We start from the raw sequence: 14,308 nt of genomic DNA, 5'->3' as shown, positions 1-14,308 counted from the left end.
CTCTCTCTCTCTCTCTCTACTCTTTTGTTAAATTATTAGGAAAAAATAAATAAAACTGGCTTGAGAAAGGCACCAATGCGTCAAGCTCTGTGCAAACTCCCACACACAAATCTGCAAATTTATCTGTGCCATCTGTTTATGAGCTACCCTAACAGCTATGCACTGGTTTTTATGAGGTGGACCATGAGAAAGTACAGTGGTTGCTGTTACAAGTCAACATTTGCGAACAGATACTATACAGTTACCAGTGTTATTTCATATTCTAAATAAAAAGTGAACTGTGGATACACCTATGTGATAAATATTTGTGAGTGGTATTTTTTTTTAATAGCAGACACTATAGGCTGGCACCAAAATATTAGGGCTCTCCATTAATCACAGTTAAGTCATGCGATTAACTAAAAGAAATTAATTGTGATTAATCACAGTTTTAATCTCACTGTTAAACAATAGAATACCAATTGAAATTTATTAAATATTTTTGGATATTTTTCTACATTTTCAAATATATTGATTTCAATTACAAGACAGAATACAAAGTATACAGTGCTCACTTTATATTACTATTTTTATTATAAATGTTTGCACTGTAGAAATGATAAACTAAAGAATTTATATTTTCAATTCACCTGATACAAGTACTGTACTATAATCTCTTTATCATGAAAGTGCAATTTACAAACGTAGATTTTGTTTTTGTTACAGAACTGCACTCAAAAACAAAACACTGTAAAACTTTAGAGCCTACAAGTCCGCTCAGTCCTACTTCCTGTTCAGCCAATCACTCAGACAAACGAGTTTGTTTACATTTATGGGAGATAATGCTTCCCGCTTCTTAATTGCAGTGTTACCTGAAAGTGAGAACAGGCGTTCACAGGCACTTTTGTTGCCAGCTTTGCAAGGTATTTACATGCCAGATATGCTAAACATTCATATGCCCCTTCATGGTTTGTCCACCATTCCAGAGGACATGCTCCATGCTGACAAAGCTCGTTAAAAAAATAATGTGTTAATTAATTTGTTACTGAACTCATTGGGGGAGAATTGTTTGTCTTTTGCTCTGTTTTACCTGCATTCTGCCATATATTTTATGTTATGGCAGTCTCGGATGATGACCCAGCACATGTTTGTTTTAAAAACACTTCCATTGCAAATTTGACAAAATGCAAAGAAGGTACCAATGTGAAATTTCTAAAGATAGATACAGCGTTCAACCCAAGGTTTAAGAATCTCCCTTCCAAAATCTGAGAGGGACAGGGTGTGGAGCATGCTTTCAGAAGTCTTAAAAGAGCAACACTCTGATGCAGAAACTACAGAACCCAAATCACCAAAAAAGAAAGATAAAGAGATTGCACTACAGTACTTGTATTGGAGGAACTGAAAAATACTATTTATTTTTGTTTCTTACAGTGCAAATATTTGTAATAAAAAATAAATATAAAGTGAACACTGTACTCTTTATATTGTGTTGTAATTGAAATCAATATATTTGAAAATGTAGAAAACATCCAAAAATATTTAAATAAATGGTATTCTATTATTAACAGTGTGATTAATCGCAATTAATTTTTTTAATTGCTTGACAGCCCTACAAAATACTTGTTTCGCTTTATATGTACAGTAACTAGGAGATGGTCACAATTCTTCAGAGATGAAAGGTATGACTTAATAGTTCTACTTAATAATTAAAAGAACTCCAAATAATTGCCAATTAAAATATTGTGATTGTGAAATCAGTGTTACGGGCAAGGGAAGTGTTTTAAATTCTATGACATGTTATTAATAATTTCACATTTCAGCACTGTAGTTGCAAGCTCTAACACAGAAATGCCAATTGTATCTATTATTAGTTTCAAGTACATTTCACAGTTCATGCGTGCTGTGAAGTGCTTGTAACTGTATCTTTTGAATTTTCAGATTGCTAATCAGAGCAAAATGTGTGGACTTTTCCTATAGATTCACTAGAGAAATATGGAATCTGTGAAAGAATCTATGTTCCATGCAATCTTCTATGCATGCTTGTAGTAATCTACACTCAACTTACAATTAGTAAATGTTTTTATGGAAGTGATTAGTGAAGAAGCCCATCTACTAGCATCACCATCTGAAAAAGGCTCAAGAGAAAACCAGCAGCTGTGCAGTACTTGTGTAGTATCGTTTTAGTAATAAATAATAAATCCCCAGGGCAATTGAAGGAGATTCCTTCCTTCCAAAAGCCACTAAGCAGAAGTAGAGCTATTCTGTGTCCTGTATTACCAGCCAAAGGATGACAGTAAATTCTGCAGTCCTAGAGCCTACCTCTATGGAAAGGAAGGGCCAGGGGACCTTCAGAACTTCAGCCCCACTCCTGTCCCCAAACCTCCATGTGTGACAGTGTGTAACAAACCTTCATGGAACTGGGCCCCAGCTACTCAGTTGGTATGCATCCTCTGCAAGGAACTGATTAAGAAGAACAATGGATATAGTCTACATTTCAATAATGGCACAAAGTAGCTGCTAGTAGTACTAATTGTATCTCGACTTATACTGTTTATACCAGCCTCCCATGTATACCTCCACTGAGGTGGAGCCAAGATTTAGGTTTTTGGATATACTGATTTATTTAAAGAGCATTTCAGTTTCCTTTGAAAGGTAAGCAGGTTAACAATGTTTTCGGTCCCCCAAGAAATGAAGGGCATATTTTTCTTACTAGGCATAGGCAAACCAAATTAGAGAAAATAAGAACTAGCCTTCAACCAGCGTCCAAATCAAATTTGTTTTTGAGATTTGAAGTTCTGTTAAATTTTCCCCATCATTTTTTTCTAAAATGGGGTCCACTCCACTTCCAGGTTCCAACTAGGATCATACACAGAAAGGCAAAAATACCATGAGAGAGAGGCACTATTCCTAAGGTATTTTCAACTTGAGTGGAAGCAGGAAAATCTTGCAGACTCCAGAGGGATAGATCATTTATAAGCATATTAAATTATGGGTACTCTTGCAAACCAAAACTCAGAACCACTTAAGGTTTTCTCACTACTGCTTCTCATAGAATGACACAAGAAATAAATGCTGTTAGAAATAATAACATCATTTTTCTTTTTACTAGCTGGGGCTGAAATCAGTGTGCATTCTGTGCTTGTGTAGATCTTGTTTACCATATTTTTGCCTCTACTACTCTCTCATGTTGAATTCAGAACCACAGTAACAATGTTATTTAAAAACATTGTCCAGAGCTCTATTCCTCACTAAAAAGAGGCTTTATGATCTTGCCAAGTTTTCTAAACCTTTCAAACAGTGATTTTCTAGGGAGTGCTTAGAAACAAACAGAAAAGAATATCTTTGTACAAATGTAGGTGCAAAGATTGATCACGTTCCTCCGTTCAATATACACACCAACAAGGGAGAGGTTTTTTAGCCTTTTTCTCTTTTTCTCCCCCTTTTTAGACCGTTGAAAACTGTGTATGCATTTTGAGGAACCTCTCATACAGGCTCGCTGCAGAAACATCTCAGGGACAGCAGATGGGAACAGACGAACTCGATGGGTTACTGTGTGGTGATGCTAATGGCAAAGATGCAGAGAGTTCAGGTTGTTGGGGCAAGAAGAAGAAGAAAAAGAAATCCCAAGATCAGGTAATGGAAGTTATTTTCAATAACAAGAGTAAGTGCCTATCAGTGAGGTAGGCAGAGTTTATATATTGTGTTTGTGAGCATATGATCAAAAATGTGTAGCAGAATCACCTTAATAATTATAAACTGCTTGGAAATTAATGGTAAGCCATTTATAATTAATTGTTAAACTCCTAAAATACAAACATAATTTATGCTCACTTTATGGCCCCTTTCCATTGCTTGTGTAAAGGGGTCAAAGTGCCAGTTAAAATCAGGCTCATATGTGTTTATTTGCTTGGATCTCCTGTAGGCCGTAGTTTTGCACTGAAGAAAAGATTCTAGTCAGAGACATTCATTTACACCACAATTTCCCAAAAGGACTGCCTCACAACTATCACAAAACAGTTCTTCTAAGATCTAACTGCATTTGGCTACACAGGTTTTGTACCATTATCTGTACTAGGACTACCAAACAACTTCCAATGATTGTATAATTGCTTCTGTTTTCACATAGTGGGACTGTTGAAAGAGCTACTGAAGTGGACAGCAGGAGCTGGAGAGGCAGGCAGAATACATCGTTTTCTGCCATTCCTAACTCTAAAACTTTTAGCTGAGGGCGAGGATTGACTCCATAACTTTATAGTATTGTCTCTGGATGTAAGAGGCTTCTCTTAAGAGAGAATTTGTCCTTTTGATTTATTCCATCTGTATTTATGTGAGCTAAAATTACTTACGATTCAGGAAAATACGCTTAGCACTGTCCATAAGTGTCACGACTACAAGGATAACTTCCTTTCTGTCCCCTTTATGGACTGTCTTGAGTGCTCCCCATCAGGTGTCAATTTTTTTGCCTTTACCTATCCTGGAATGGAATCATACAATTCTCCCACTCCTAGCCCAGGGCCTGGCCACGGTACTCCATGTATCAACTGTTCTTATCCTGCATGTCCAACTGAGTTTGGGCACCTGTAGTTCTTCCCTTCAGGAGTCTGTGACCAATTATGTACAGTAATTACCCAGCCTTCTTAAAACAAAAGTTGTGTGTATTTTATTCATAAAGACAAAGCTTTTAGAGAAAAGGGATTTTAAAACAACAAACAGCATACACACGTCTATCTTATCTAAAGGCATACCATCTTCTGGTGGTAACCTGGGCTTCCTAACTTCTTCAGATACCTTCAGCGAGGTGCTGTGTCTCAGTCTGGTTCCCTGCAACAACAACTACCACCCCTCTGGTGAGAGTGAGTCCCTTTTAAACCATACTATAGTTCCCTTGTTCTATTGTGTTCCCAGGCTTTGTCTCTTCTAATCAAAACCCATCCTGCAGGCTAAGCACCCGATGGAGCCAGAGTCCCCAGAGACAATAGTTCTGCCCTTGTACCTTAGCAACTCTCATGTGTTTGCTCAGCAGAGGCTTATCTTGAGCCATTCGTTTCCTTCCTGCCTGTTTTTTCCAGACAAACTCCTGTTGAATTAATTCAATATATTCATAAATTACCACAGGGCAGTTCCAAATATGTCACAATGAAAATTTAGCTATTGGAAGTAGTTGAGCATTGACATACTTGCACTGTCTGCTGAAAGACTACCTCTAGATGTTGAGAGAAAACCAAAAAAGTATTGTGACTAAGAAGGGGAACAAATGGAAAAGACTCCCCAGCTCATATTTCAGTGTAACTAGCAACATCTGTAGACTGTGAAATTTAGCTCAAGTAATTCAACATGCCCAAATATTTAAGTTACTCCATTTTATTTTTAGCAAAGTTAAACTTTAAATGTATTTGTTACCATCTACTTTTGTTCTTTATTGTATTTCACTGAGAAATAGATTACAACTCAGTAAGTCTGAGAAGGGCTGACAGAATACTATTATCATGAAGGCCTCTGTAATATTACTGTTGCTCAGTGCTACTATTGAGCATGTGTAGTGAGACAGTGAAATTGGGTAGTGGAATGTGAAGTTTCTAATGATGGCAGAAGGGAACTTTTTCCACTTCTCTTCAGAATTGTTTTCTCATACAACCATTTATTTATGTTTCAAAAGGATCTTTGTAGAACAGTATACAATTGAATATACCTGAGGTTATACAAGTAAATGATCTAGAGGTACAGAAAATATACTTGCGAATATAAAGGTAAATTGTGTTAATGGGAAATAACACAGGGATATTAACGTCTAAATTGCTGTTGTTTAATGAGGCAAGTTTGGAGTAAAATTCAAGCCCTGAAAAACATTAAAAACAAAGTTAAACTACAGGTAAGAATCTAATTTCACTCATACTGATGTAATAAATATTCCAATAGTCAAACAGCTTTTATTTTGTATTGACTTTTGTCAGGCATTTTATATGCTAGAATATAATGAAAGAAAGTGTTACAACAATGACCAAGGAAAAATAGTTGCCTTATGTCATATACATTTTATAGCTGCCTCATATTCCACCTAGAATAAACTCATCATCATTGTTCCTAATTGTTGACAGTATTGATATATTAGGTGAAGTCTTATTGTACTTGCACTTCTCAGATTCCTGAACTATCTAAACACAGTAATTAATGATGAAATGAAAAGCTTTCATTCTGAAGTTTCTGGGATTAGAAGATTTACATGAACCCTTTATCATTTTAGCAAGGGTTTGTACATGTATTTGCCTTTAATTTTCATTATTTTAAAAGAAGAAAAACTCTGAATCTTTGTTAGATCTTGTGACACAGTGCTAGAAGTAGCTCCCTGATCGCTGAGGTTTCTGCAGCACAGAGAAGACTGTAAGTTTAACTGGAATCAATCATCCTGTTGCTGGTGGGGGTTACTGATTCTGGTTGGCAGTTGTTTAGCTACTGAGGCAGTTGATTCGGTAACAGGGAGGATATATAATTGGGAGGAACAGGAAGTAAAGAGGGAGGTCCGAGGGCGAGCTGAGTGGAATAGTAAACCTGTGTGAACAGCCTCCTTCTGTACACCTGTGCTATGTCCTGTCCTGTTTAGAAACAGGGGATTAAAGGTGTGACTGAGAGACCACAAAAACAGGCTAGGCATTGCTACTCACTGGGTAACTGAAGCTGCACCCTGTGACTGGGATTGTAACTCTCTCAGTTGAGAGGAGGTGGCTTGAGAGGTGACCTGTTTGAGGGCTGGGGGATTCGAACATAGTGGAATAGATGCTGCGCTAGTAGTGGAGCAACAAAAAGAGATAGAGAAAATCTAGCAGGCAGAGAGGCAGGTGCTTCTGGGTTGGCAGGTAGAGCAGGAATGAGCATTGCAGGACTTTATCCAAGAGCAGGCTCAGTTAGAGCAGTTGGTGAGTTCCTATGAAGGAACTGGAATTTGGACAGTGGGCCTGGGGCCTTTTTGTTAACTTTTGAGCAGGTAGCTATCTGTGCTGGATGGGACAAGGGTACTTTGGCACTATGACTTGCCCCCTACCTGACTGGCAAGGTTCAGGTGGCTTACGAGTACCAAGCCAAAGACTATGCCATGCTGAAAGCTGCTATTCTGGACAGGATGGACCTATCATCAAAGAAATAGTGTCACAAATTTTGAGCTGCCAGATGGAACTGCAGGATACATCCCTAGGCTTTTGTGCAAAAATTATCTGACTGGGCCAATCAGAAGCCAGATACACAGGACCCAGAGGCAATAATAGACTCAATTATTCTTGTGCAGTTTACACAGAGCCTCCCCAAGGCTGCAAGAGTTTGGGTTCAAAGCCATCAGGCAGAATTGCCAGAGGATACTGTAAAATTAACAAAGGAGTATATGGAAACAGACCTTCCATGAAAAGAGCTCCATCCCCCTACATCTGGGGGTGGGGAGAAAGAACTTTGAGAAATCCCATTCATCGAAGCCCGGGAAGGAAATACAAGAGGCAAACAAGAGAGCCCCTAGCACTAACTCAGTGGTTTGTTACCAATGTGATGGCAAAGAACATACAAAGGAAGACTGCCCATACTAGGACTATAGGTTCATGGAGTTCTGTGGGTGTACTGGTATAAAAGGCAGGCCTGGGATAAAGACAATTCCCATGAAGGTAGGCTGAAGAACCACAAAGGGCATGGTGGATTTGACAGCCGCATGTTGCTCATACAGAGGTTAGATTGCAGTCGCAACAGAAGGGGGTGATGATAGCAATCCACTGTGTACATGGGGAAAAGTAGACTTACCCTGTGGCAGTTGTCCAGCTGGAAATGGAAGAAAGTTTCAGTGTCAGAGAGTGAATGTGGTGAAGTCATTGCCCTACACAGTGATGATAGGAACTGACTAGACTCTTATTTCCCTTATGTAAAAAGAGTAGAGGACACAGAGAGAGACCCCAATGATGAGGTCTGCGTAAAGTTAATTCTCCAGGGACACTGTTTAATGACACTAGACATATCACAACAAGTGCAGAGAGAATTGACAAGAAGTACTTGAGAAGGGGGCAACAGATCCCGGAGTGATAGATCAGAAACATCTAATGGAGAAGGAGGGCAGAAGATCCTCAAACTCACCGGAGGAGCAAGCCATTGGCAAAGCCTTGGAAGAAAGACCTACTGAGGAGAGAGACAAGAGTCCTGCTAATGAGGCCTTGGTGGGTTAACCCAGATAATCTCAAGCCTATGGCAAGATAAGTCAGGGGAAGAGAGGTATCACAATATTGAGGCTCTGAAAGGACAACTTCCTGAAGTAGATACAAGCCAGGAGCAAAAGAAGCTAGAGGAGAAGGCCATGGAATGTGATTGCTATGATGACTTATGGGCTGAGATGGAACTGTGAGAGACACTTCCACCCTCTGAGTGTACTTTTGTGAGTAGAAGGCAGAAGACCCTCACTGGTAGCCCATGGAAGGCCAGTCTAAAAGAGGCCAGGAAGCCCTAGTAGAGCCTCAAATCTGTAAAAAGGATAGGGCTTGGATGCTGAAGAAGACCTCTCATAGAGGCAGGGAAAGATCTCAATTTAAATAAGGGTGGAGGTATGTGACAGGGTGTTAGCTGTAGTACCCTGATCACTGAGGTTGCTGCAGCACAGAGAAGGCTGCAGGCTTAATTGGAATAAACCAACCTGTTGCGAGTGAGGATTACTGGCAGTAGTTGGGCTAATGAGGCAGTTGGCTATGTAACAGGGAGGATATATAATTGGGAGGAATAGGAAGTAAAGAGGGCACTCAGAGAGTGAGATAGGTGAAGGAGAAAATCTGTGTGAAGGACCTCCTGCTGGGTACCTTTCCTCTGCCTTGTCCTGAATGAAAACAGAGGATTAAAGGTACATGTGATGGAAAAGAAACAGACTATGTGTGTTTGTGCCTGAGACACCACGAAAACAGGCCAGGCAGTGCGTCTCACTTGGTAGCTGAAGATGCACCCTGTGACAGACCCTAACTGAAATTTTATTAGGTTTAATTTCAAGGGATTCCATGTGGTTCAGCTTGAACACTGGATCTTTAGAGCTCTCGCTAGAAAACTCACAAGGCACAAGGTTCTTTAAGGGTACTTGAGAACACATGAAAAATGCTTAGAGGCCCAAATACGTTCAGCGCATGACCTGCATTAAAAGGCATGGTTAAAAAAAACTTCAGTTGACCCATGTCTTGTGAATCATTGACACAATAGCCCGGAGCAGCTCCTAAAGAAATATTATAGTCTGCTGCATAGATTACTATTTGGGATATGATTAAATATGTCAGTGGGAGATTGCATATCTCAGATGTAGTAGGAATTTCAAAAGCACCTAAGTGACTTAGGAACACAACACTGAGTGAAAATCTATAGGATTTGTATTCCTAAATCACTTTGGCAATTTTGGAAATCCCACACACAATGAGATTCCCACACACTGACCACTGTCGGTAGACAGGATACTGGGCTAGATGGACCTTTGGTCTGACCCAGTACAACCATTCTTATGTTCTTATGTACGTTCTTATATTCTCTTTTGTACATACATTCATTAGAAAGCATGACTATGTTTTCAGTAGGACTTTTATTATACAGGCGTCATACAGATGTGTAACACCTAGTATTTCCTGAATTAATGGGACCACAGATGGGTACAACCCCATCAATCTCAATGTGCCTGTATCCACTCACATCAACAGTGAATTTGACACATTCTATAAAAGTGCATTTTAAATCAGTTATTTTTAAGTTAAGAAATAAAGGAAAAACTATAAACTGCAACTATGTGTTTTGATTTTTTTTTTCACGACAGTCTACCTTATTCACAGTGCCCCATAGTCCACATAGTTTTCAAATCAGACTAGGTTATATCAGGGCTACATTATAAGTCAAATCAAAGAACTGACTGCAAAGCTAGGGAGAAGTTATGTATATATTGAATTAGAATTCAATAATCAACTCCTAAACTAGGAGTTTGTGGCTGACCCTTCATTCATACAGATCCCCAGAAGTCTATTAATTTTTTTCTGTATTTGTAGAAGAATCTCAAATATTTTACTGTCAGAAACAGATCCTCGGGTGTTGTAAATTGGTGAAGCTCCATTGATTTTAATACATTTCAAAGGCATTGAATGCAGTGCAGCTTTGCTGATTTAGAATAGCTGAGGTTTTGGCCCGCTGTATAAATATAAATACAGCATTCATGTATCACTGTTGAGATGTAGACTCCATTTTATACCTTCAACAGTATGCAGAAAGGTTTAGAAAAATTAATTACACGGATTAGAATATGGATGGGATAGAAGATCTAACACCTCTATTCTTGTGAAAATACTAAGCAGTCAGGACCTCAGTTTTATATTGTATCACTTTTTCTGAATCATAGTTCCAACGACACTGGCCAGTGTCACCATGCTGGGATATTGGTCATTACTGAGTCAAAAGGTGAGAATGCCTCCTTCTAAATCACAAGCATGGCTTTACATCAGTTTTCACACATTGGTTACCATGCGATGTACTAGGCAACTTTTTGTTCCAATCCAGGGAAGAGTGGTTTGTAAACTTTATGATAATAGAATTCTTCAACACTTGAGCAAAGCTTTAGAGAAGCCTATAGGTAAACTAATGATCTCTTCACATGAATTGATGAATGTTTCACTTAGTGTGTAGAACAAGATCTTTAATATTTACCTTTACCCTCTTAACCGTTTAGTGAAGTTAAATATGGTGACAGATATGTCTTGGAAAGAATAATATCAGAGCACAATAATAGTGTTTGGGTATATGTGTCTCACAATGTACCTGATTTGTAAACCTGTTTATTTGTGTTGCTATTTTTGCCTATTCCATTTATTAATAATCTCTAAACAATAAATAAAATTCCATGAACATTTTCTCCTAGGTTAAGATTGTATCATCTTGTTCCTGCATTTCACACTAGCACAAATAACCTTGCAGCATTGATTACCATTACATTCTTTTCAGAATTCTTTGTACCGTAGATGTTCCCTCTAGATTGTCCTTTTTTTTTCCAGGTGCACAGTTAATCTAACACTTTTAGCTGGATCCCTTAATACCTATATTATTCTGCTTGCCCTCAGATGTACTTTTTCTATTTCTATAATCATTCATTATCAGCACACAGCAGGGCGAAGGCCTCTGCAGAACTGCTCTTGTCCATCAAACTGAAGGGTTTAATATCCTTTTTATAAAAATAATATTATACTCACTAGACTGTTATACAGTGAGGGAATAGATTATACTTGCTTCAGCACTTAGATAGTAAGGTGATAGGCACCCTGAAATACCTTAGATAGATTGGTATTTAATATTTCTAATAATGTGTCACAATTTTTTTCTGCTTTTAACCTTGACGTCACTGCCTACCCTGGCATTAAATACCTATTCTCAGAATCTCACATGTAGTTTCCATCCTTCTGACAAAGCAAGACTAGGGAGGACAGAGTGAGCACCATGCAGCACTCGTTAATACCATTCCATAATCCCTTTGACTGTTGTTGACTGTAGCAGACATGTCTTAACATGTCATTGATTTAAATAGAATGTTAGTGGATGACAGCAGATGTGATAAACTATTAGCAAGAGTTTTAATCAGCCTGGTAAATTTCTTTCCAAGCACCCTCCTACATTAACCATCTGAGCTGTTTTGGAAAGTGGGAGATCTAGCCTAGTAGGGTACTGTATAAAACCTAGTCTTTACCTGTTGACAGTACTAACACTATCCCAAGCTCAAAGTACATTTTACAGCGATTTTTAATCCCAGTTACTTAACAAAAAAATAAAGGTGACAGCTCAGCTATATTCTCCACATCAGTCTTGTTATAGAATCATAGAACTGGAAGGGACCTTGAGAGGTCATCTAGTCCAGTCCCCTGCACTCATTGCAGGACTAAGTGTTGTCTATACCATGCTTGACAGGTGTTTGTCTAACCTTATGTAACATAGTGGTTCTCAACCTTGAGTATGTGTTCCCTTGGGGGTACACAGAGGTTTTCCCATGTGGGACATGAGTCTATAACCACCAGACTATAGACTTATTTGCATACTTGTGCACTCTTGCTCTCTCAGTCCAAATTACTCTTTAAGGGAGAGAGAACACATAGTCCTCTCATTGGTGGCTCCCTGCCTAGTATGCTGGCATTTATGAATCACAGTCTAAGGTGTCTATCTCTCCTCACTTGTTGTACAGGAATTTAGGTGCCAAACTCATGCTTTGTGAATCCCAGTGATTTTCTAGGTGTCTAAAAGTTGGGCATTGTGATGCTGAGCATTATACCACCTAACTCCTTTTGTGCATTCAGGCCCTAATCCCTTGAACCCACAGTATTTTATAATCTGTGAAACCTGAAAGAAAAGAACATAAAATAATAGAGCACAATATAAATACAGTTAATTACTCAGCAACCTTGTCCTCTCATCGGACAGAGTTGGCGCGAACTGTAGATTGTTTCTAATGAACTGTTCACATGAGAATGTTCATTCCTAATTTATCCTTTCTGAAAAATTCTTGAGTCCAAACCCACATTATTTTTCTTCAGGTCCAATTAATTACTTGGATCTTATAAATGGCCTTAGAGATTTACTTCTCCACTAACGTGATGGTTTCCTTTCCTTCTTTTCTGCATGATTGTGATTCACATTTAAATATATACTTTTTGAAGAAGAATAAAAGCTAAAGGCATTTTTATAAAAATAATTGCTATGTTCAAACAGTGCTAAAATTCACAGTTGATATCAGAAATACTGGAAATGGGCAATAGTGCAAAAAATTCATTTTCAGTTGTGGATGTGGCTAAATTCATAGCTTTATGTGTTTATAAAAAAATTAAAGACATGGATAATTTGAGGGCATTTACTTTTCCTCTTTTGTGATTAAAAAACAATTTTGACTAATTTAGTAGATATATTTGATCTCAGTAGGAGTACATAAAACTTCATAGGGAAAAGAATAGCTTTTAAAACTATAACATAAAATATGTCTCTCTTTTTAAAGTGCTTTTTAAAACTGATTAGGCATTGTTATTCATTTATACCATCAGTTGTATATACCAGTTGTAGCTTATCCTCAACCTAGAGAGCATACAAAATTCATGTTGCTTTATCTTCTTTTTTAAACGAGCAAAACAAAGGCACATTTCAGTTGAACCGCTTACTTACAGAAACTCCTCCAAACAGCTGTCACCTTAATTTAGAATTGCCGCCTATACTTTCGTAAAAGAACCAGCACTGGGGTCAGTCCTAATTTCCCTTAAGTCTTTACCAAAACTTTACCAAAACTGGATTAAGACCCATTTTACAGTCCGACACACAGTTCCAATACCCAACAAAATCAAATCTTCTGAAGAATCACAGCAACATAGTCAGCCAAACTCTTGATATCATTTTTTGAAAAATTAAAAACAATACTTTAATTTAATAAAGACTGCAGTAAAGATAAGTTAGATTAATTTCTGCTTGCATCACCAAGCATTACTATTGTTCTTTCCTCCGCAATTCTTTCTTACATTCCCCTCTATGGTCCTTACATATGGTCACCTGATACTCAGTTAACATCCATCAAGCTACAGAACCATAGAAACTTTAATGTAAGACCACTGCACTGTAGCCATTAACTTCTCCACATCACATCTTGTCCCTTTTTGTATGGAACCAAATATCCCTGATTGTGATAATTATGCTACTTACAGTAGCATCATCTCTATAGCCAACATATTCATTCTTCAAGGTCTAGAGGGAACAAAATAAATATAACAAGAAGTGATTAAGAAAAATAGTGGTAAAAACAAGGTAGCTGCTAATAATACTGATTATACTCTACTTACACTTGTTATACCACCAATCACACACATGCATTTGAAACAGCTTCACTTATCTTTTCCATTCCTTACTAAGGAAATATGTACCAGTTTTTTATCTCATTTACCTTGGTTTTAAACTTTTCTTACTCCTATTTTACTGTTATTTATGATTACCAGTGTGACATCAGAATCTGTCCCAGAATCTTTATTTTGATTACAAGCAGCACTTTTGAAATGAGTCTGACCTTCTGTTTTACCTTCTGTCAGGAGCCTTGAGCTATAACAGCAACATTTCAAGTTAAATATCATTACCAATAGCCTGACACTTCATGCTTTCACATGCTAGGTGGATAGGTTGTAAATCCTACTACTCTAGGGAGGTAAGCTACTACTTCAAGAAAAGAAAAGCTTCATCTTTGCTGGCTAAGAAATCCAATAAAACCATGTTTAAACAGCATTCCTAAGACAGCATGGATAGGGTTTGCCAAAGGAAAAAATATTCTGAGCGCTTGTGGAATGAGTGAGAG

General features: G+C 38.0%; 1 protein-coding gene across 8 annotated transcripts in view; it reads left to right on the top strand.

Moving 5' to 3' along the window:
- Positions 1-14,308, top strand: part of CTNND2 (catenin delta 2) — a 1,245,479-nt gene that overhangs the window by 1,102,415 nt on the left and 128,756 nt on the right. For all 8 annotated transcript variants that reach the window (XM_050937394.1, XM_050937393.1, XM_050937390.1 and 5 more), the window contains one exon: positions 3,427-3,612. In XM_050937394.1, coding sequence (XP_050793351.1) covers positions 3,427-3,612 — 186 coding nt within the window. The remainder of the gene's footprint in view (positions 1-3,426; positions 3,613-14,308) is intronic.

The sequence above is a fragment of the Gopherus flavomarginatus genome, chromosome 2 (genome assembly GCF_025201925.1).
Source record: "Gopherus flavomarginatus isolate rGopFla2 chromosome 2, rGopFla2.mat.asm, whole genome shotgun sequence".
In the NCBI taxonomy this organism is placed as follows: Eukaryota; Metazoa; Chordata; order Testudines; family Testudinidae; genus Gopherus; species Gopherus flavomarginatus.
The sequence above is the reverse complement of the archived record's forward strand: the minus strand, read 5'-3'. Positions and strand labels throughout refer to the sequence as shown.